This window comes from Hydra vulgaris, chromosome 12 (genome assembly GCF_038396675.1).
Source record: "Hydra vulgaris chromosome 12, alternate assembly HydraT2T_AEP".
In the NCBI taxonomy this organism is placed as follows: Eukaryota; Metazoa; Cnidaria; class Hydrozoa; order Anthoathecata; family Hydridae; genus Hydra; species Hydra vulgaris.
The window spans coordinates 75,410,001-75,435,846 of record NC_088931.1 but is presented as its reverse complement, the minus strand read 5'-3'; the positions used below and the strand labels follow the sequence as shown (position 1 = coordinate 75,435,846).

The window sequence follows — 25,846 nt, the reverse complement described above, 5'->3', positions numbered from 1 at the left end:
CACACACATATATATAAAAGTAATAAACTGTTCACTCATACATAATAGAATTTAAAATAGTTAGTTGCTAACACTTTTTATCAATATTGGTTTATAAATGAATATACATTTTTTTTAAAATCCAAAAGTTTATTTAAAAACAGATTATGAATAAGACCCATAATATATATATATATATATATATATATATATATATATATATATATATATATATATATATATATATATATATATATATATATATATATATATATATATATATATATATATATGCTGTTATATTAAAGCATAATAATAGATCTACTTGATTGGAGAAGAATGGAGAAACCTAAAGTAACTTTTTTTTTAAACTTTTTTTTAAATATATATGTGTGTGTATATATCACCACTAGCTCCTATGTTCACACATATATATGATATATATATTATATATATATAAATATATCATATGTAATCATAATATATTATTATATTGCATTATCATTATTATATTGCATATTTATATACATATGTGATATATATATGCATTTGTAATACAATACATATATTATACATATATGCAAATGTGATGCAATATATATATGATAATGTGATGTATATAATTCAATACAAAATTCTTACAACATTTAGTCAATTTTAAATTTTAAGTTCTGTTTAAATTTTAACTTTAAGTTCAACTCTTTTTAATTTTTTTTTAAAAAACAGTTAAATTTAAAAAAATATTTTAAAAACATAAAACTTGACTTTTTTTTTTGGTAAGCATAACATGCCATAGTACGTCAGTAAGCACTTTTGGTAACCTTGGCATATTGTGGTATATTGGTATTTTGTTTGTTGACAAATGTTTTGTATTTTTTAAGTATTTTTTCTTTAAGGATATTGATTATCAAGTTTCTGGGAAAAAGAATGAGGTTGTTGATGATGAAAAGCCTGGTGTTCAAAAAAATTTAGTAATTGCTTTATCTTCTTCTTCTTTATCATCAGAATCCTCTGCATCAGATGAAGATTTTAATCAAAATAATCAAGATGAAATAGGTATTTTGGTTGGATAAGTCTTAAATTTTGGTTGGATTGTTTATTTTAATAGTTACATTCATAGAATTTTTTTACTTTTAAAAACATTTAACATTTATTCAATAATAGCTACTTGATATTGAGCAAATAAGTTTCCGATTGTTTTATATTTATTATAACTACAATAAAATGATATAAAGCTTAATATAAAGTGAGTTGATTAATTATGTGAAATAAGGTGTTGTTGGTAAAAATAAGTTGATAAATTAAAAAAAAGTTTAAAAAAGTTACATATTATAAAATATAAAAATGAGTTGAATATAAGTTATATAAAGAAAAATACTTATAAAAAAAAAGTTAGTTTGTTAAAATGAGTAAATTGTATAATAAATTAAGTTAACTTATCAAAGGTATCTACTTTTATTAAAATAATTTATTTAATGATAATTTTTCAAATATTTATATATTTTTTTGGAATGAACAATAAAATCATTTAATAAAAATCTACTAAAAATTGATTTTAATTGAAGATCTTGTCTTTGATCAAATAGCATTTTTTACATTTTTGCATTACATTTTTTTCAGTTTTAAATAAGTGAATAAATTTGTTGTTTTGTCAAAGTAATTGTTTTAAATTTTAGTTTTGATACACATTTATAATCTGGGTACAAACATACATAAATAGAGCCTTTTTTAATTTTGTCATGGCATAACAGACCATGTGTTCATATAACCATGATTTATGTAAAAGTTACTTTATCGCAAATTTTTCAGATTACGCTGATGTTAATAAAAGTATCCTTACTTCTAATTCACAACCTGGTCAGTCATGGAACTACTTTCTTCCAGGGGTACCTGTTAGGATTATCATAAATGAGTTTTTATTTCAGCCCTTATCACATCGAATGAATCCAAATTTGTATGTATAACATGTTGTTGTTTTTATATGTGTTTGTAACATGTTTGTTGTTTATAAATAAATGTAGTTTTTATTTTCTTTAGATATATAATTAGGGTTCAACATGGTGAATTTAAATGGTTATTACGAAGACGATATAATCATTTTCGAGCATTACATACTCATTTAGAATTAAGCTATGCTGCTCTGCTTGTCCAACATCCTAATTTAGCTAGTCGTAGAGAAAAAGTTCCAAAGTTTCCACTTCGTCCTGATATTTTAATTTCTTCGAATAAGAAAGAAAAACGCATGAAAAAATTGCAAAGATTTTTGCAGAAAGTTGTTGATGACGACAAACTAAGATGTGATAGGCATACACTAGATTTTTTAGAAGTTTGTCATCTATCATTTATCAAAGACATTGGTATGAAAAGCAGGTAAGAATAGTTTTTAAAAGTTTGTCATCTATCATTTATCAAAGACATTAATATATAAGTTTGTCATCTATCACTTATAAAAGACATTAATATATAAAGCAGGTAAGAATAGATTTTAAAAAAATGTTTTCTAGATCAGGTCATATTTTTAGTGATTTTTCAATATGAATAGCCATCAATGATGTAAGCTCAGTTTTTCCGACTAAAATATTGTTTATGTCTTACTTAAATTGTTTGCTATGATTATCAGTTGTCTGATATTTCATGAAATTATCAGTGATATTGTGATGTGCAGTATTGAGGCCAAATAAGTAATATACTTAGTATAGGCCACATAAGGGATAAAATAGTTTTATATTTTGCCATTTTAAGTATCAAGTACTATTTGTTTTTGATTCAGGTTCCTAATAATAGCAATAATAACTAAAAGTTTTAAAATTAGAAATCGAAAATAAAAAAATCATCTTACTCAATCATTTAAATATGTTTGTGGTCTTACTTCTAGAAAAGTTTACCAAATCTGCTTGCTCTCTTTGAGGCTAATTCAAACTGGACTGTTTGTCGTGGTAACATCTTTTGATCTTACTGTTAATAACTATATTTTAGCTCATTCAAAATTGTCAGTTGGGCAATTCCATGTGAAAAAATCCAGGACATGCAACATTTAGTCTCAGATTTTGCTGATTTTTACACAACTTAAAGATTTTAATAAGTTATAAACATCCCCAAAATTTCATCATCTAATTCCAAACAGTTTCAAAGATATAACTATTTAAACTTTGTCATGAACCAACAAAGCCATTTAAAAAAATGATTTTGGCCTTTGTTTCTGTCCTGTGTGTAATGGAAAGCTGAAAGTGTGTACACTAAAATATTTTGAGGCAAGGAATCCAATAAAACAACTTAAAATATTTAAAAATAAACACCTATAATTTTGATCTTAATCACAATTTTACTGGGGCAAGTTTAATTTAAAAAATTTGATATAGCTCAATGTTTTTTTTAGATGTTGTTCTGAATAGTTTATTTAGAGTTGTTACAATTATTTGGAGAGTTGTCTTTTCTGAAACATAAAAAAAAAACATTTACTTAAAAAGTAAATGTTTTTTTTTTAAGTCAAATTTACTTAAATTTGTTACTCATAAAACAATAGTTATGAAAAATCAAAAGAAATAAACAATGGTACTTAATACACAGAAGGTGCTTAATACACAGAAGTTGATGTTTATTAATCTTCAGAAAACTTTCCCACCCACCCTGAGCTTATTAAGACTCCTCCCCCTGTTTATTAAATTTTACTTGTTATGAACAAAGAAACTGCATATCAAAACTAAAACAAAAAAATTTTCAGTTATTATTTTCTCATTTTTGAGACTGGTTTAGGTTTTAAAAGTTTGAAAATATAAACTCACTTGTAGAAATTAAAATAAAAATTCCTACCCTCCTGTTTATTATAACCACCTTTCCTCCACCTCTCTCTCCCCTTACTTTTCTTTCTCCCCTTATTTATTACAACTGGACAAAAACTTGATTTGTCTATTGTTAGAAAGAGTTTAAAAAGTTTATTATGATATGTTTTGAGTCGAAGTGACCAGTATGTTTTATAATCATTTCTCCTCCTTTAGTTACAACTTCCTCAACTAATCTAAATACAATTGAAAAAGATCGTATTTAGATTATTATCGCAAAGTTAAAAGCATCACCTCCTGAATTAGCAATAACACTTGCCTGCAGTATGTTGCCTAACTGGAAATCCCTCGCCTATTGCTGTGAGAACTGTTTATTTAAAATATTTTTAGTTAAAAAAACAGAGGTTAATTGTTTATATCTGCTTCATATTCATAGTCAGAATGTAATAATCATTCTGACTTCAAATTACTTTTTAGGCTCAATTTTATAAACTATTAAAATCTAAATTAAATAAAATAGTAAATGCTCTATCGTATAAAACATGTTGTAGAACGTATAATGTAGAAAGTGATAAAATAATAAAATACAGTAAGTGATGATAAACAACTTAATTAAATATTGATATTTTTTACAAATAAATATATCATTCAATTGTTGGCCACTGGTCAATAAAAAAACAACTGTTTATTATTCATTAAAATTCTTTTATTAAGTCAAAACTTGTTTAATATAGTAATAAAAATTAAATAAAATATTTAGAAACATTAAATAAATCAATTAAAAAATTTAAAAAATTCAGAAAATGATTCTAGTTTTCCACATTAAATTTATCTACTAACAATGTACATTTGACAATGTTTTTATTTCTGCTTTAGAAAAGACCATAATCTAATTCATTGTGATAATAAAAATTGAGCCTATACATCTGCATTTTTATAATTCAACTCACCCCCTTTAAAATTTTAATAAATTTTTGAAATTTAGAATCAGATTTCATAAAACTAACAAAAAAACTGAAAAAGCAAATCAACAATAACTAAAGGAACAATTTGATATGGTCAAAGTTGTTTCAGTTTTATTACTGTCAAGTTACTTTCAGGTGCTTAACACAAGGTAGGGTGGGAATAAGTGGGTGGGAATTTTTATCCAGATGTAATAAATGGGAGGAGATTGGAAAGAAAGGGGAAGAAAAAGGTGAGGGAGTCTTAATAATTAAGTGAGTGGGAATTTTTATAATTATTTCTTCAAGTGAGTTAATATTTTCTAATTCTTAAAATCTAAACCGGTCTCAAAAATTAAAAAATAATAACTGAATTTTTTTTTTAGTTTTATTATACAATTTCTTTGTTCATAACTAGTAAAATTTAATAAACAGGAGGAGGATGTCTTAACAAGCTTATGGTGAGTGGCCAAATTGTTTATAAAATTAATAAACATCAACTTCTGTGTATTAAGCACTTAAGAGTACCACTTTTTTTTTCCTTTGATTATTCATAATTCCTGTTTTATAAGAACAAATTCAAGTATATTTGACCATATTTATTTTTCCTGTTAAAAAAAAGACAACTCTCTAATTAATTGTAACAACTCTAAATAAACTATTCAGAACAACATCTTTAAAAAAAAAAAAATAGCTACATCAGCATTTTTTTTAATAAACTCATCCCAGTAAAATTGCAATAAAGGTCAAAATTACAGGTGTTATATTTGTTTTTAAATATTTTAAGTTGTTTTATTGGATTCCTTGCCTCAAAATATTTTAGTGTACACACTTTCAGCTTTCCATTGCACACAGTACAGAAACAATGACCAAAACCATTTTTTTTAATGGCACCACTGTTCTCCAAATTAACCACCATCTATTACGCTGGCGCAGATGTATTTTTAATACATTGTTTCCAGTTTAGGATGTTGAATGCTGGATCTTCTTGACTCAATGCATGGGTTTTGCTTGTGTCTCTGCTTTTATGACTAGGCAACTCATTCTATTATATATATCTCCTAATGAGGGTACAGCTCTAAAACTCAGTTTTATGGTTCTGAGGCCGGCTGGTAGTCAGGTTTCCCGAACTCTGTGGTAGCTCTCAGAGAGGCTGATTCCATCAACAGCTGAAAAATATCAAAGTATTAACAGTGCCATGTTGCGCATGGGTGGTGTCCCTGTTTGTACTTTTGGTGGGCATTGCGGAGGCCATATTTGGAGTCCTTTGTTACGGCTTAGGGTTTATTAGTAGTAATGAGGCAATTGCTTGGGCTATTAAACAGTGTTCTGAGTACTATCTATGCTTTGAGTCAAGTTCTTCAATCTAATTTAAAAATAAATAAAGTAACAAAAACTATAAAACACAAAAAACCATCATCATCACCAAGTTCTCTAAACCTATCATTCACTAATATTCGTGGTCTTCGAAGTAATTTTTCTTCTGTTGGGTCTTATCTCTTGCAAAGTTCACCAGACCTACTTGCTCTTTGTGAGACTAATTTGAGTTCAGCTGTCTCATCTTGTGATCTTAGTGTTGATGGTTATCTTCCTTTATTTCGTAAAGACTCCAATAGTCACATGCTTGGCCTGGGCATTTACATTCGTAAGAATTCACCTATTTGTCGTGAAACTAGATTTGAATCCACAGACTATTCTTTCATGTGCTTTCGTTTAGCACCATTTCACTCTGTTGCCTTTCTCTTTGTTCTATATCGCTCTCCTTCATCTCAAGATTGCACTCTTTTTAATGTTATTTCTGATCATATTGACCAAGCCCTCTCTCTTTATCCATCAGCTAATATAGTTGTTGTTGGTGACTTTAATGCTCACCACTCTGAATGGCTTGGCTCTAGTGTCAGTGATTCGGCAGGCATTAAAGCCCACAACTTTTGCATTTCTCAATCCCTAACTCAAATAGTCAACTTTCCAACTCGCTTTCCTGACAACCCGAATCATTTACCCTCTCTACTCGACTTATGTCTTGTTTCTGATCTTAGTCAGTGCTCAGTTTCTCTACATTCCCCCTTTGGTGCTTCTGATCACAGTTTGATCTCTTTAAAACTAATATCTCATTCTTCTTCATCACCCGAATCCCCCTGTTATCGAACCTCTTACAACTACAGTAAAGCTGACTGGGATTCTTTCCGTGATTTTTTTCGTGATGCCCCTTGGGTAGAAATCTTTTATCTTCCTGTCGCAAATGTGCTTCTTACATAAATTCGTGGATTCAGGCTGGCATTGAATCTTTTGTTTCCTCTCGGCGATTCCAGGTCAAGCATCACTCTCCTCCATGGTTTTCCTCATGCTGTGCTGTTGCATTGCCAATCGAAACCGTTACTTCCATGTTTATCAGCAAAACAATTCTCCAGAAAACAGACGTCTGTTTATTACAGCTAGAAACAATTGTAAAAAAGTTTTGTCTAACGCCAAAACCCGCTATTCTCATGTCATGAAATCTCATATCTCAAAAATTAGGCTCTCGTGACTTCTGGAGAATCTTTAATAATATCAATAATAAGGGCAAATCTTTAATTCCACCTCTCTTGTATGTATCTCTTGGTTCAGACTTTGTCACCTCACCTATAGACAAAGCTGAATTGTTTGCTAAAAACTTTTCATCAATATCATCTCTTGATTCCACTAGTTGCGTTCTACCTGATATTGCCAACAAACAGGTTGATCCATTGTTTGACATTCATATCACTCCAGCTTCTATATCTAAAGTGATTTCCTGCCTAGGCACTTTTACAGCTTATGGCCCGGACAACATACCTGTTATTGTCTTGCAGAAGTGTTCTCCGGAGCTGTCGTCTATACTCTCAAAACTATTCGACAAGTGCTTATCAGAGTCTTGCTTTCCAGCCTGCTGGAAAGCGGCCTCTGTAATCCCTATCTTCAAAAATTCTGGAGAGCGATCTGATTCGTCTAACTACCGTCCCATTAGTCTTCTTCCTATCATAAGCAAGGTTTTTGAGTCTTTAATTAACAAACACTTAATTTCTCATCTTGAATCTAATAACTTACTTTCTGACCATCAATATGGATTTCGATCTTCTCGTTCTACAGCTGATTTGCTAACAGTAATAACTGATAGGTTTTATCGTGCATTAGATGAAGGTGGAGAGGTTAAGGCCATCGCTCTTGACATTTCAAAAGCTTTTGATAAGGTTTGGCATGCTGGTCTTCTCCATAAGCTTTCTTCTTATGGTGTATCTGGCAACATCTTTAGGATTATTGAATCCTTCCTTTCCAATCGTAGTATAAAAGTTGTCCTCGATGGACAGCACTATTCTTCTTATTCTGTAACTTCAGGGGTTCCTCAAGGTTCTATCCTTGGCCCTATACTCTTTTTAATTTACATTAACGATCTTCCAGATATTCTCACATCTAAGGTGGCATTGTTTGCTGATGATACTACCATTTATTCTTGTCGTGATAAGAAACCAACACCCTCTGATTGTTTGGAGGGGGCATTTGATCTTGAAAAGGATCTCACTTCTGCTACAGCATGGGGCTCACAGTGGCTGGTGAACTTTAATTCATATAAAACTCATTTTTTTCAGCCAATTGTTATCGCAATAATTTAGATCTTCCTATATTTATGAACGGTGATGTACTTGATGAGTCATCTACTCTTCATCTTCTAGGATTAACTCTTACTTCCAATTTTTCTTGGAAACCATATATCAAATCAGTTGCAAAATTAGCATCTGCTAAGGTTGCATCTCTTTATCAACTTCGGATTCTATTCTCTATCTTTATGAACCTCAAATCCGGCCTTGTATGGAATACTGTTGCCATATCTTTTCTGCAAATACTATAATGGGCACTGCTCTAAAGAGCTAGCGTCTCTTGTGCCATCTACTAAAATTCATTATCGTGTTACTCTTCATTCAATTAAGTGTCATCCTTTTTCTGTGACTGTTCCTAAGTGCTCCAAAAACGCTTATTCCTCAAGTTTTTTTTCCTCGAACATCAGCTCTTTGGAATTCGCTTCCTTCATTTTGTTTTCCTGATTCATATAATTTGCAATCCTTTAAGTCGTCCGTCAATCGTTATCTTGCTCTACAATCTTCATCTTTTCTCTTTCAGTAACTTCCAACTTTAATTAGTGGCTGCTTGCAGCCTTGTTGGAAGCGAAAATGTTTTAAAAAAAAAAAAAACTCTCCCCACTCCCAATATTTTTGCATTATATCAATCATATGCAATAGTAAGCACAATTTATGTTGCCAAAAAAATCTGCACTAAGTGCTAAGGGGTCGTCCATAAAGTACGTACGCTCATAGGGGGGAGGGGGGTCTTCAAAAAGCGTACGAAAGCGTATGGGGGGGGGGGGAAGGGTTTAATTTAAAAGTACGTACTTCGATTTTCAAATTTATCACAATTAACCAGCTAATCAATAGAAAAGTTACATTCTGACTAAAGATTCTAGTTTGCCAACATAAAAAGATGTATGGTATATGAAGTAGAGGGTATAGTTTTCCTCTATGCACACACATGTATGGGCGCCCTCAGAATTTTTTGATGTTCCAGATAGGACACTTTCACACATCGTGCAAACTCATAACTTAAGTTTGTTTATACCTATGCCAAATGAGGAGGCCTTGCAAAATATCGGGATGGCGGAGGCCTGTGAACAAAAAGCCTTAAAACGCTTACCCTCCCGACCCCCAAAATGAGAGGGGTGTAAATTTTGCATGGTTATAACTTTTAGATTTGGAAAAAAATTTGGATGGCCTCCGCCATCCAAATTTTTTGCAAGGCCACCTCATTTGGCATATTAACAAACTTAAGTTTGCACGTTGTGTGAAAGTGTTCTATCATCAAAAATCAAAACATCAAAAAATCCTGAGGGGGCCCATGCACACATGCCCGCCCTTATATACTGGCCCTGAGTAAGACCTGAGGGCCGTGGTTGATGGGACGGAGTCACCCCAAAAAAAACGTGTCAATGGCGTCTCAAAGACCGCTAGGTTTTGCTAAAATAAAAAGCTTCTTAAAATAGCAAAAGGGCACAAAATTTGCTGTTGCTCCCTCCCACTGGGTTTTACCCTTTGTTTTCAATATTACTGATCTCACCTTAGACTCGTTTTTTACTTACTAAAGAGGGGTGCCTGAAAAAAACGTCCACCTTAAGTATAGTTTATTTACATTTGATTCGTTAAAAAAACAAAAAAAGTTTTCCTAGATTTCACCGAGAATCAAACCTGGATCTCCGTGGACTATTGCCGCCGCATAAACCTTTCGCCCAAATACACACTTACATTAGTAAATTTTAAATTTATTTAAATTATTATTTGCATTTATACTTAAAGACGTTTTTAAAATGCGTAAGCAAAAAGTTTTGGGGTAGTATAAAGTATCTAAGGTACCCTCCGTCTTTTTTTTTTTTAATTAAACTTTTTAATTAATAAAAAAAAAAAAGGAGGGATGGGGGGGATATTTGAGAAACGTACGTACTTTTATGGGGGGGTGGGGACATAAAATTAAGAATGGCAACAGGGGGGAGGGGGGGTGAAATTTCAAAATTTTTGGCGTACGTACTTTATGGACGACCCCTAAGTATGTAAAATTTAAAAATTAAAACACATAATTTTTTTCTTTTAAAGTTAAAATAAAGTCAGCCGTTATGGTTATCAAAATAACACAATAATATTTATCTATTATATTAGAAAAAAAAAACACATAATAAATATATTGATAACACATATGATATTTTCACTATTGTTTGTTTAAATTGAAATTCACTACAGCAGATTTTAGCTTTTCTGCATAATTTTGTGTCGAATAGTTCTTTTATAATTCACCTAAGTTTTTTAAATTTGTAATGAACAGCTTCACCACATTTTCCTGCATAGTTACCTTAGCTAGTATTATTGTGTTCTACAAAAGAGAGAGAGTGTGACACACTAAAATATGAATTTTCCATGATTCTGTTAAATTGCAGTCAAAGATATCTTTGGTATACAGTTGAAGATTAAAAAATGAACTTTTGAAGTCTTCAAATTTAACAGAAATATTTATACCCAGTTCCAAACCAAACACTGCTGATTTTATTAATAAAAATTTATGCAAACAATTAACTATCGGTAAAATATTAATTGCTGCAGCAAAGGTGACATCAAAATGTGGAGCTCAGGTGGAGGAACAATGTGTTCAAGAAGAGTTTCTTGTTCTTCTTGTAAGTAAATTAAACGAGGATTGATAACATTTTTGTATTCCTGCATTTTCAATCTTTTTTTCCCATCACATACATATTGATCATAACACAGTTCTATGGAGCCTAAAGTTCTAAGTTTTCCTGTTTCTAGCTTTACCAGAGTGACCTGATAGTCCAAAAATACTGTTTGCACACTTTAAATCAAATGCAAGACTAAATTTTACTTCTTCAAGTTTTAGAGGAGCCAATAATTTTTGGAGATTACCATTATCCTCTTAAACCAACTCCACAATGGCAAGAATATAACAATGTTTTACGCCAGAATCTTCATATATTTCAGATGAAGAATAGTGATTTTTTGGATCAAAAACATTAATGATAACTTTTAAAAAGTTTTGACCATCATCTATAGAAGTTCTAACCTTTGCATTAAGATTATCGATACCTCTTTTTTCTGTTATAAATTTAATAAATTCTGTTGTATTTTTTACATAAACTATATCTTTAAAAACTGTCTGATCTCCGTCAACCAGTTCCTCTGTTTTGCATTCATATAATGAACCAAGAGTTTCCTCTAATTCAGTCATTTTAATATTAATTCTTGATTCTACAACACCAGTTACGTTCCTCCGTAAAGTAGAACATAATTTTTTTGTTTTGTTTTTAGAAAGTTCTAATTCATTCGATAGCTCCATAATAGTTTGGAATGAGATCTGGTTTACTTTCTTTCTTTTTGACTTAATTTTATTAACTCCAACTGTAACTGAGAGAAGATTTCCACCCGTAGACAACATGAACTGCTCTCCCCTTACAATGTTTTCACGTTCCATTTTGCGTTTTAACAATCCAGAAACAATTTGTTCTGCATTTTTCTCTCCAAGCGACTCACTGATAACTTTACAGTTTAATTTTAAAATTTATCAAACAATATAGAATTTTAAAGTTATTAAAAACAATATAAACTTTTAAAAGTTTATTTGAACAAACAAGTTAACAATATCTACAAGTGCAAAATATTTGCTCTTGTAAAAAGAATCTAGATAGTTGTGGATTATTTCTACATTATAAACTATTTTATATAACAGATTTAATTGATAAAAAATAAAGGAAAAATACATTTCAATAGAATTTATTTAAATTATAAAACCGTAATATTTATTATTCATACCAAGATTTAAATAGCAAAGACTACTGATCTTCTCAGTTGTATTTAAAACAGTTGTATTTGGCTCTGTATCAACATGTATCTCAGTTGTATTTGGCATGTATCTCAGTTGTATTATCTGTATCAACATTTATTTGGATACCTAGCAGTGAGGAGGTCCATCTAATACTGCTTCTGTCAACCTATATATATATATATATATATATATATATATATATATATATATATATATATATATATATATATATATATATATATATATATATATATATATATATATATATATATATATATATATATATATATATATATATATATATACACACATATACATATATATATATACACACATATACATATATATAAGTAATAATTAACTCATATAAGAGTACCTTTGATATACTCTCTAACCAGTTGGAAAGATATGCAGTTTCTCCTTTGTTTAGACTAAACAAGTTTCTTCTGCAGTTGGAACAAACTACTTAAGGACAAACATCAAGATCAATATCAAAGTTTGTCCAAATGCATTCTTGAATATTTTTGCATACTGAGGGCGTCATAAGCGTTAGACATTTTGATCCGATACCTTTATTTGTCAAACTGCACAAGTACACATTTTAAATTCCGTCGCCATGTTGGAAAATAATAATTATATCTGGAAAGAAGCTGTAAATAATTTATTTTGAATGCCATAATGGCTGACTATATTTAAAATATAGTAAAAAAAAAGCAAAAAATGATATGTTTTAATTTTTAAAATTTACATACTTAGCACTTAGTTCAGATTTTTTTGACAACATAAACTGTGTTTACTATTGCATACAGGGTGTGCCAGAAAAATTGTTATGATTTATTTTTTGAAACTACAACACTTACAAAAAAGTGTTGTAGTTTCAAACTCCCTTGTACACTTTCTCCTGTAGTATTTTCCAAATCAAATAGTCTAACGGGTTAAGGTCAGGTGAGTTTGAGGGCCATTCATCTGGCGAAGTAAGAACTTTACTCCTCAAAAATGTTATTGTGCTTCTTGCACGATGTGATGGAGCAGAATCTTGTTGAAAAGTGTAGTGGTGATTACCAAAAATTCGCTCGCAGTCAGGCAGTAAACATTGCTGAAGAATAGTATTTTGGTAATATTGAGCATCAATTTTGGTGCCTGGTTCAACGAAATGATTAATCTTTTATGGTGTTTAGTGACACAGAGACTGATCATAACACTTTTTTAGGAATGACTCCATGGATTGCAAAGATTTTCACTTGGCACATTGCATTTTTTGTCTACTTCACAATACACTCTGTTATTTTGAGTATTTTTTGGAGTTTCCACAGTAAAAATCTTTTCATCTGTGAAGAAAATGTTCTGAACTTGACGAATAGGAAATCTATCTAATAAATTTTGGCAACATACTATACGTCGTTCTTTTTGAACATCAATCAACTTCTGAACACATTGTCTTTTGAACACCTTTAAATTCAAAGATTTAACAATTCTATGAACAAATAAATGTGATATTCCAGTTCTCCGTGTTATCATCCTTGACGATAAATGTTTCCTAGGTGAACCAACAGGACTAACTATCAAACAGCTTACTGTGTCTCTGTTTTCTGGTGTATTAACAGTTGGCCGTTTCATCTGTCGGCAACACCTGGCAAATTGCACCCCAGTGCTTTCCATGAAAAATAGCATCAATTGCAAACAAATTTTCTTTGCTTATTTGCATGTTATTCTGAAATGCAATAAAACATTCAAATATAACATTAATCTTAAATACAATACCATTGTTATTACAATATAACATTAATCTTAAATACAATACCAAAACAAAAACATCATTTCTAACATTTTTGCAATTTAAAAGTACTTCTAAAAATGCCATACCACTTTTTCTGGCACACCCTGTATATAACATATAGTGCCTATATAACATTTTAGTACCTATATGCCTTATGAAAGATATATGAACATGGGTTTGAAAGATAAATATGGGTTTGAAAGTAAGTAAGATGTCGTGGGGTTTTATTTACTTTTTAAAAAAGATCACCAATTTTGATCCTTGATTGCATTCTGGGTCCTGTATATCAGTGAAAGAGATTTTTTTTTTTAAGTATAACCACATGGATCTAAACAAAAAAAAATTTTTGTAGATGTTTCATAAATCACAATCTTTCATCGTAAAATCTTTAAGAAAAGAATAATGCTCTAAAATGTTATGAAAAATGACCTTATCAATTATCGAATAAAAAAACGACCTTATCAATTATTGAATTAAAAAATGACCTTATCAATTATTGAATTAAAAAATGGCCTTATCAATTATTAAATTCATAAATGACTTTCTGTACAACAATTTTTTTATTTTTAAAAAGTTCATAAAATATCTTTTTTATACTAGTTTGACTGAGCTGATTTTGTGTCTGAAGTCAATTTATGTCCATCACCCATCACATTTTTGAAAAATCGTGATTTTCTTTGTATGGCGTGTCAAAGACATAGTACCAAACAGGCATTTGTTTTTCAAAAGTATGCTCTAAATGTCTTTTAAACATTTTTAAGCATTATCTAACGGTTCTTAACGTTAGAATGTTTAGAAGATCTTTAGAAGAAAATGTAAAATAAACATTGTTTTATTAATATTTGGTATGGTATCCACAAGCTTTAATCACACACCTCATACGGCTAGGCATTGAGGCAAAAAGACCATCGATTGTTGTCTGTGGGATATTGTTCCACGCGCCTTGTAACAATACCCACAGGTCATCTAAATTGGATGGTTTCTTTCCCTCAATGCTCTTAGACATGACACTCCATAAATTCTCGATGGGGTCTGGACTCTGAGCAGGCCAGTCGAGCACGTCCACTCCATTTTAATGAAGGAAATTGGTTACCTTCTTTGCTTTATGACATGGCGCATTGTCATGCTGGAAGATAAACCGATTTCCTTGTCCAAACAGAGTATCAGCAGATGGTAGCATTGAGTCCTGAAGCACCCCAATGTATTGGCCTTGGTTCATGGACCCAATGCACCGATACAACTGCCCTACCCCCTGTCCAGACATGCACCCCCAAATCATAACACTACCACCGCCATGCTTCACAGTTAGTGCAATACAGTCTTTTTTAAACTTTTCACCAACTCTTCTTCTAACAACAGTCTCTTTGCCCCACAGAATAGTTGAAATAAACTTTCATCAGAAAAAATAACGTTTTTCCAGTCCTCGACAGTCCAGTCTTTGTGCTTCCTGGCAAAGACCAACCGTTGCCGGACATTGGCGGCAGAGAGCAAAGGTTTCTTTGCTGCCACACACCCTCTTAATCCGGCTTTTTGTAGTCTCTTCCGCACAGTTCTGGAGGCCAAATTAACTCCATGTTCCTCCGACAGTCTCCGGCTTAGTTGTGGTGCAGTCAGGCGACGATCCTGAAGTGACATGCGGACCAGCACCCGATCAGTATGAGCCGTCGTCTTCTTTGGCCTTCCGGAATGTGCCTTGTCTGCTGTAGAACCTGAATTCTGATATTTCTTAACAATTTTTCTGATGCCTCTTTTACTATAATTTTCACCATTTTCTGCCATAAAAACAGCACGGAGGCGCTCTTCCTGGGACAAGCGACGATATTTTACCATTTTTTCTACAACAAAAAATACTGATATTAGATCATTAAATTAAACTAAAACAGACAAAATAATATTAATACTGGTAGTGAAGCTGTCAAAATGGAAGCAGATTATAATAAAACACAAAAAAATTGGCTAAAGTAAAAAAACTTGGTAGAGAATACCTTAAAACTCAATAGTTGCCCTTGACTGCTGGTTCTCAGTAACCATATCGGGCTTTAGATAACCTTATATGGTATATACTGACTCAATATGTAATTGGTAATACAATAAACACATATTTTCTACCAATTAATAATGATGACATTAATATCACAACACTTACAATGCATTTTTGTTGCTTGTCTAAAAAGAGAAAGGACATCATTCGAAGATTTGCTTCAGATATTCCATACAAGACGGATTAGAGTTTTATAGAGATAAATAATAGAATCCGGAGTAAGAAAGTTACAAATACAATAAAGAGATGTAAACTTAGCAGATGCTAATTTAGCAATGGATTTGATATATGGTTTTCAAGAAAGATCAGAAGAGTTTATCCGATAAGACTAAGGGTAAATGACTCATCGAGTATGTTACCATTTATAAATATAGGAAGATCTAGATTGTTGCAATAACAATTAGCTGAAAAAAAATAGTTTTATCTTAGTTAAAGTTCAACAGCCACTGAGAGCCCACGCTGTAGCAGAATTGAGATCTTTTTCAAGCTCAAATGCCCTTTCTAAGCAATCAGAGAGTGTTGGCTTTTTATCACAACAAGAATAAATGATAGTATCATCAGCAAACAATTCCACATTAAATGTAAGAATTTCTGGGAGATCGTTAATGTAAATTATCTTTTTTTTTTTATTATTCACGCCCCCCCCTCCTTCCAAGGCTGAGAAGGCCACTACAGTTGAGGAGCTACTTTTGTGGTTACAACCCTCTCTCAACTCTACAACTTCAAAACACGAACCTCGACAAACAAGGCCACTGCATGGAGAAAAAAGTTGAGCGCAGTACTACCAGGAATATGGTGGGGATCGAACTCGGAACTTCTCAATTATGAGGCGAGCACTCTACCACTACACCACTACCACATCTAATTAAAAAAAGTATAGGACCAAAGATAGAATCTTGAGGAACCTCTGAAGTTACAGGAAATGAAGCAGAGTGCTTTCCATCGAGGACAACTTTTATACTACGATTGGTAAGGAAGGCTTCAATAATCTTAAAGATATTACCTGATGTACTATAAGAAGAGAGCTTATGGAGAAGACCAGTATGTCAAACTTTATCAAAGGCTTTAAAAACAATGAGAGCGATAGCCTTAACTTCTTCACATCTATCTAATTCATGATAAAACCTATTAGTTATTACCATTAACAAATCAGCAGTAGAACGAAATGATCGAAATCTATATTGATGATCAGAAAGTAAGTTATTAGATTATAGATGAGAGATTAAGTGATTGTTAATTAAAGACTCAAAAACCTTGTTTATGATAGAAAGAAGACTATAGAGACAGTAGTTAGACAAATCAGATCACTCTCCAGAATTTTTGTAAATAGGGATAACAGATACTGCTTTTCAGCAGGCTGGAAAACAAGACTCTGATAAGCACTTGTTAAATAGCTTTGAAAGTATAGACAACAGCTCCGTCTATACTTTTAAAACTATTTAACAAGTTTTAACAGAATTAACTATTTAATTGAACAAGGGCTCAGTCAATTTGACCAGAAATAACATATTGATAAGCATTATTTATTTAACTTTTTTAAATATATTTTTATTATATTTAAAACATAAAATTCACAATGGTTGATTATCTATATCAGAATCAAAACGGCTTGAATAAAGTACATTATGAGTGTCATTTCTGTCTTTGGGTTAGTTTTATTCTGTATTGTCCCAATCAACGCATTGTCATAAATCATAACATGTCAGTTCTGTCCCCCAACATGAGCATCCTTTTTTATTGCAACCAGTTGCATATCTGCAATTAATAGAATTTAATACGGATCTAAAGCAACTTTATTTGACAGCTATTATCTTCAATTCATCACCATCCAATGTGGAACCAATCATCACCAATGTGAAACCATATTTTAAAACACTTGGTATATTTAATAGAGGTGCAGTGGCATGTTTCCAGATATAAGCTTTATTTATATTATTTTAACTGTTTTGTAAAGAGTGGTATTTACAAAACAAAATGCGACATTACAATTTTTAGTATTACAATTTAAATATTTGTATAAATTCATAGTATGCAGTACTATGCAGTACATAGTACTCTATGCAGTACATAGTACTACAAGTTTATAAAACCATTTGCTTGATAGCTGTAGCTTATGCTAAAGTATTTTATTTTTTTACCTTTTGATAAAACAAACAATAAATTAGTTGTTAACTTTATTTGCATAACCAAGAATTATTGACAGAAAATTAAAAAGAACGGGTGGAACTTTCACTTTCAGTAATATTATTTTCTGAAAAATCTGATTTCAGAAACCAAGCTCATCATTTTTATTATTCAAAAAAAAAATGCAAATGTATCTACCAGAAAATCAAATTCATTTTGACTGCAATAAAATAGTTGATAAAATACCAAACCAATAACAATATTAGTCTTTTTAAAAAAAGACTAATATTGAAAATTTGCAATTATAAAAGTGACAACTTTTATAATTGCTAGGATCCAAATTTTCCACACTTTAACAATATTTATAAAATATTTGGTAAGATAACTAAGGCAATAAACTTTTTTTTTACTTTTTGATTTTAGTGTCAATAACTTTTCTACAAAATGTTTCAAGAGACAACTTACACATTACTGTTAGATGTTACTAACGGTTACTGGTAGATGATACTAACGGTGGTATCAAAGCTTTATAAACTTTTGTGTAATACTTTTTATGATACCTCACCACAATCTTTGTCTCTAATGTGTAACAATGATCATTTTGTAGCTGCTCGACCAATAAACTACCATTAAGTCTGTTTCTGAGAAAAAAGTAGAAACTAAACTTAATTTAGTTTCTGCTTTTTTCTTTTATTGCAATAATCTGTATAGTAAAAAGTTTTATATTTGCAAATAGTTTAAAGTAATAGTTCAAAGTAACAGTTCAAAGTAATAGCTCAAAGTAACAACTCAAATTAATAGTTCAAAGTAACAGTTAAAGTAATAGTTCAAAGTAATAGCTTAAAGTAATTTTTAATTTTTATATATGCAAATATTTCAAAATAACAAAACTTTGTTGAGATATTAACTTATGACAACTAACATTTTCTTTTATATTCTATTTTAAATTTTCAGAGTATTATTTAGTTTTTTTTCTGACTTTTACAATATTAGAAACATCTGTAAAATACTTGTTCACATCAATCAATTCACTGAACTACACATTGCTTATTGTTCTTTTTCTTTCGGATAGTTTAACAAATCTCTTGTAATTTTTCTATCTCATCATTATTGTTGTGTACTATTATGGCTTCTTGAGACTGTGAATCCTGATAGCTTTTGTTTTCATGAATTTTTTCTTTAAATTTGATCTTGCACAGTGTTATCAGATAAAAAAATGACCTTATCAAACTTTATTAATGTTGTTTTTTTGTGCATAAAATTTATTTATATTTAAAACCATTATTCTTTCTGTCTGCAGTAGTCCCTTTCCTTGTCCCCAGTCCCTTTTGGATACTTCAAAAAAGAATCCAATTAAAAAAATAAACTTTTAAAAAATATTATTTTCATATAAGGTTTTTAATCAGCAATTTTTATCAAATGTAAATCTATTTAATAAAGAACAATTTTTTATTTTTGCCTGTTTTTTTTTTTTATATTAGAGAAGGAGAAGTGTTTAAAAAAGCTGGAGGTCACACCTTTACAAAAAGTTTAATAGGAAGAATGAAATTAAATGCTATTTGGAACAAAAGGTTTGTTAAAATTAGATAATATAATTAATAAAATCAGATAATATAAAAAATTATTATATTTTGGCTAAAAATGATTTCTTTAACTTTGAAATAAAAAAACATTTTTCATCGATGTGAAATGACATTTTTTTAAATAGTTCTGTAAAAAAAAAGAAAAAAAAAAAAGAGCAATTAAATAAATTTATAAATTAAATATTTTAAAAAATCTATTATCAATTAAAAAAAAAATATTTTATCAATTAAAAAAAAATCTTTGTTATTTTCGTTTATTATTATTTTTTTTTTATTAAAAAATTTGTAATTAAAAAAAATTATTGAAAACCTCTTGAAACCCAGTTGTGTCATTTTACTTATCTTAAGAAAATTAATTTTTATAGTTAAAAACATTTCTTAGAATTTATATTCTTAGAATTTTATTTATGCACGCGCGCATATGTGTGTATGTATGTGAATGTATGTATATATGTATATATATGTATATATATATATGTATATATATATATGTATGTATATGTATATATATTTGTATATATATGTATGTATATATATATATGTATGTATATATATATATATATATATATATATATATATATATATATATATATATATATATATATATATTTGTATATATATACATATACAGGGTGTTCGCAAGCCCAATGGCACAGTGATATTTTTTTCTTAATTATTTTTGAAGTAATAGGATAATTTGAATAAAAGTTCCCAATATTTTGTAGAATAACAATAAATATTCCCATTATTGCAAAAATGCAGTCAAAAATATATTCCTGGCTAGCGCACAAAATAAAAGTTCGAAGGTTAGCATTCAATTTAACACTTAGAATCGACAGTCAACTGTTTTTATTAGGGGATTAATTGAAAAAAAAAAAAAAATTTAATTTTTATTTCATAACACTTACTTGACTGTAAATAAAAAAGTACTTTATGCTTTAAAAGTATTACTTATGGCATAAATATTTTGTGTGTGCGTGTGTGTATATATATATATATATAGAATTGATTTTTTCACGAGATTAAATAAAAATAACTACGTAATTTTTACTACTAAAAGTTTTATGCGTTTAGCAATCATCATTTAAATAATATATTGTTTTTTTTGTTAAAAAGTATACTCTTAATAAACATCGTGGCATTCAAATCAATTATATAACTATTACTATTTGTTTTTTATATAAAAAAACAGAAATAATATCTAAGTGCCGTCATGAAAACAAGTTCTTGCTTGACAACCATGAGCCCAAAGATTAAAAAACTAATCCACGCTCGCAAATAGTAATAGTTTTATAATTGTTTTTGAATGTCACAATGTTTATTAAGAGTATTTTTTTTAACAAAAAAAAGACAATGTATTTTTACCTGATGATTGCTAAACACATGAAACTTTTAGTAGTAAAAATTATGCTGTTATTTTTATTTAATCTTGTCAAAAATCAATTATATAACTCTGATATCATTCATGTATCTGGGACTCAAAATAGCCGCCAGACATCGGACATTGTTTGACACTTGTTTGGTAAAAAATGATGTCTATCAGCCATTGTGTCTGACTCATTTTGTGTACATTTATATTATAATCATTTTAGTTGTTCCTAAATTATTAATAAATTAAGTATTATATATAAACTTTATTTTTTAAACTTTTTATTTTTTAAAAACAACAGAAAATGAAGTTAAACACACAGCTACATTAATAAAATATATCATTTTTTTGAGCTAGTTCATTTTTTAAAAGACACCTTTTAAATTTTTATTTTTTTAAAAAATAGAAATTTAATATTTTTTTTTTAAAAGACATTAAATTTTTAAGCATTAAATTTATTTTTATTAAAAAATTTGTAATTAAAAAAAATTATTGAAAACCTCTTGAAACCCAGTTGTGTCATTTTACTTATCTCAAGAAAATTAATTTTTATAGTTAAAAACATTTCTTAGAATTTATATTCTTAGAATTTTATTTATACACACACACATATATATGTATATATATAAATATATATATATATATATATATATATATATATATATTTATACACACACACATATATATGTATATGTATATATATATATATATATATATATATATATATAATATATATATATATATATATATATATATATATATATATATGGTTTTTTTCATTTGTGTTAAAACATTGCAATTAATTATTATTTTAAATTTGTATTTCAGTAATTGTTTTATTTTTTTGTCTGATGGTTTTTATAAACTTCAAACGAATATTTTAGCTATTAAAATCCCTTTAAATTTATTTTGTAAAAATTTTAATGCAATAGTTTTTTTAATGCTTATAGAAACCAGTACTTTTTATTACACTATTAAATTTGAGTTATGTTATGTAAGGTTTTTTTTTGCGCTAAAGTTTTTTGCTATGTGTTTATAAAAGTAATCATAGAAAAAGTTTGTAAAGATTTAATAAAAATCACGTTTATTTAAATGTAGTTACGTATAATATTCTTTGATAATTTAAATAAAATTGGATAATTGTAAACAATCATTAGAATTAATTTGTTACTTTATTTAATAAAGTAATAAGTAAACTCAATAATTTATGTATTTAATATATTTATAATCCATAATAATTTACAAAGCATTTCGCATAGCATACTAATTTTTGAAAAACTTAATATAAAGATATTTTCCTTTTTTAAATTTTAGTTTTTTGAGCTTACATTTTTTCTTTTTTTTTTTAGATATGTTAATTTTTAAATTTTCTTTTTATTTTCAGCGCATTGAAAAGACTTAAGTTGTTAAAATGGCAAACTGCCATGGTTAAGTTGTTGACAAACAACTTGACCGCGGCAGACGCAAAATATTTTAAGTGCTGTCAGGAGTGGCGTTCGATCGTATTTCGAGTATTTATCGGATAAATTGTCTGGAACAAAAAACAAAAAATATATATACACTAGGGTGATGACTTTTATACAACCTCGTTTCCCTGTATCAAAATTTGATGAGCTTTCATTTAAGATTAAATAAAATATTACATTCAAGGCGATTTGATAAAAAAAACCTCACGCACAAAATGATTTTAAGAATTTTATTTATTAGCTTTTTGACCAAATTTTTGAAGTCACTGTAAGCTGATACAAAATTGAACACTAGCTGTAGAGTCATGCATACAACATTATATAGGACCATCAAACGCACAAGGAAGTCAAATATTCACAATAATGTCATTAGAGAGGATGGAAGGATTCTTAGTGGGAGGTTGTCCTTGTTGCGCCAGAAGTCGTGCAATTCTTGCATAACTTTGATGGCATGCTCGCAGCACTGGTTGCTTCGGGCAATGTTGATTGGAGAATCATCTGTTTTCCAGTGGGTTTTCAAGCAATTGAGAGCTTTTGCATAGTCATTCAGAGCTTCAGATAGTTCTTCAATATCTTCAACACGGAACAATTGACTGCTGAACCAATGGTCAGCCCATGAGTAAGAAATGAATGAACAGATTTTATGCAACCTGATCTGGGTTTCTGGCATCAGAATAAATGCAAGAAGGGCTAGAATGGCACGAGAGTTCCAGCGTGCATTGCTGATGTTTAGGATCTGTTTGAAATTCATGAAGGGGACCTCATTCCTCTCAGTTAAGTGACGGAAGACACTAGTGAGAAACTTCATGTCATCTCTTCGGCCGCCTGTTTCCTTAATTTCAGTTTTACTGTTGCTAAAGACTGCTTTTAATTTATCCTAATTGCTCATTAAATCCTGCACAAAGAAATACTCGATGTTTGGTGATTTAGTTGACCCATGGAACTCATCGTCCATGACAAGGCGAAGAGCGTGGTCTAGCACATGGTGCTGGCAACTGATAAACTTGGGTTTGGGGTGACCTTTCTTTTTGAGCGTTCCCATCTTTCAATTTTAGTGCAGTCAACTTAATTTCTTTAGATTCATTCTTGAGGCCTGATATTCAAACGGCCTGGTATTCAAAGCTTTCAATGTGTTTGCAGTTAAAGTGTATGCTTCACTTCTCCAGATGAAGCGTGCTCACCAAGTGTTTCACCTGAGCAGCTCTCATGTAGATAGTCTTGTGAATTGGTGATTGACATAGGGTTGGGATTTCAATGCCCTCACCAGAAAGCTGGTGGCACACCACTGCTGCTCCATGGGATGACAGCTTTGAATATGTAACAAGACATCTTGCAATGCCTGTTGGGTTATGCTTCCTTTTGCTCATTGATGCTACATTATCATCCTCCCAAGGACTGTCTGTACTGTTCTCGGATGAGTCCGTGCTACTTTCAGAACAATCAGGTACTCTAAGCTGGTAAGTGTGGACACAGTCGCTTCCATTGCCCTCTTTCACTTGGATGAGTGGATGGTATTGGCACTCTCAGGTTTGCCAGTCGAATAACCAACATGACTTTTGCTCTCAATTTGCAGTTTTTAGAGGTTCTCATCCTCTTCGCACAACCATTCGCCTTTTATCTTGGTCATGTCAAACAGTTCATTCAATGAATCAAAGTTTTGTTTTTTTCTGCAGCGCTCGTAGTCTTTCAGAAGTTTTGCTAGTTTTGCACAAATGGCTTGATCAGATACATGCGGGAAGTTCAACATTTTACTCCATAGGTCTTCAGGCTCTACAGCCATTAAACCGATTTTCTCTCTCTGTTCTTTGGCAGTGGATTCAAGAAATTTGAAGCGTCCGATGACGTAGTTTTTCAGTGGCATGCGACTCCTTTCGCTCAAGGGTGCTTCATAAATTGCCACGTTGCCTCTTCATGATGGGGCTTGAAACTGGACTAAGTTCTTTGTCCAGGTTTCCTTGTTCTTCTCCGTGTTAGAAGAGCTCTTCTTGAATGACACATTGTCTTCTACTCAGCAACTGAAATTGGAAAGGCCTTAACATCAATATTAATTACGTAACAAATTTAAGAAACTGTTATTAAGTTTTCAATTGAACTGTTATTGTTAATATATTTTATTTCAAGAAGCAAATAGCGATTATAGAAAAAGAAAAAGGCAGACACTAATAAAATATTATATGCTCAATTATAATTAGCGAAAGTAATGTAAAAAAAAAATGTAACTTACCAAATAATACAAGGATCTCTTTATACTTAAACTATAGAGAATGCGCAATAATTAAAATAAGGCAATAATAATGTTGACACCAAATTAAGATAATTAAAACTCAACTACCCGCTTTGAACACCTCGCTTATATACCAGTTTATAGCAGACTGCAAAACAGCTGAAGAAAATTTTAGAACTCTACAAAAGCTTCCCAAAAAATTACATCACCGTGGCGTCACTGTCCTGGCTGACGGCGCACACCATTATACGATGTTCTGGAAAATTCAATACATTTCTCTGCTACATAAATTATTGTACAAGTCGGTTTTATGACTTATGTTTTATACAGTATATATTATATATATATATATATATATATATATATATATATATATATATATATATATATATATATTGTTAAAACAAATACATAAAAAGATAAAATGAGTACATAAATAACATTTCAAAGTGGTTTGTGCGTGACCTTTTTCAATATTTTAATGCAATAAACGTCATTTTAATCATTAATAGGCAAAGTTCATTTATTCGTGCTACAGGAAATGTTTAAAAAAAAAAATCAAAAAGTCATCACCCTAATATACACACATGTATATATAAATGTATATCCAAAACTTCCTCTCAGCACAAAATGTGAAAATGCTTTTAAAAATAGCATTTTTAATAGTTATCAAATAACAGCAGTAAGTGATAAGAATCAGCACTCTGTGAGCAAGAATATAGCCACCAGGTTTAAGTTTCTGACAAAAAGTTTATTCTTTATAATCATTCAAAAATTATATGCGTAGTGGTGTAGTGTAAAGGGCTCACCTCATAAGCAAGTAGTTTCGAGTTTGATCCCCATCATGTCCTTGGTAGGACTGCACTCAACTTGTTTCTCCACCCAGCAGCCTTGTTTCTTAAGGTTCGTGTTTCGAAGTTATAGAGTTGAGAGAGGGTTGTCACCTCAAATAAAGTAGCCTCCTCGATTGTAGTGGCCTTCATGGCCTTGGGGAGGTGAATTCAAGTAAAAAATAAAGTTTATTCTGATATAGTAATCTGTCTGATACACAATCACCCAGTCAGGAGATAAAAAACTAGTTGCCTCAGCTGGGTTTTTTTTTTATATCAATTAGACATATAATAGTATTGATATGTTTATAATTAAACCAAGTTTGCTATCCTGAAGTAAAAATTATTTA

General features: G+C 30.1%; 1 protein-coding gene across 3 annotated transcripts in view; it reads left to right on the top strand.

The window, feature by feature from the left end:
* The first annotated feature begins 255 nt into the window (after positions 1-255).
* The window catches only part of LOC100213342 (phospholipase D1), a 65,082-nt gene continuing 39,491 nt past the window's right edge, over positions 256-25,846 (top strand). For all 3 annotated transcript variants that reach the window (XM_065814461.1, XM_065814460.1, XM_065814462.1), the window contains exons 1-5: positions 256-333; positions 876-1,035; positions 1,789-1,933; positions 2,017-2,349; positions 19,506-19,595. In XM_065814461.1, coding sequence (XP_065670533.1) covers positions 319-333; positions 876-1,035; positions 1,789-1,933; positions 2,017-2,349; positions 19,506-19,595 — 743 coding nt within the window. In that variant the 5' untranslated portion in view covers positions 256-318. The remainder of the gene's footprint in view (positions 334-875; positions 1,036-1,788; positions 1,934-2,016; positions 2,350-19,505; positions 19,596-25,846) is intronic.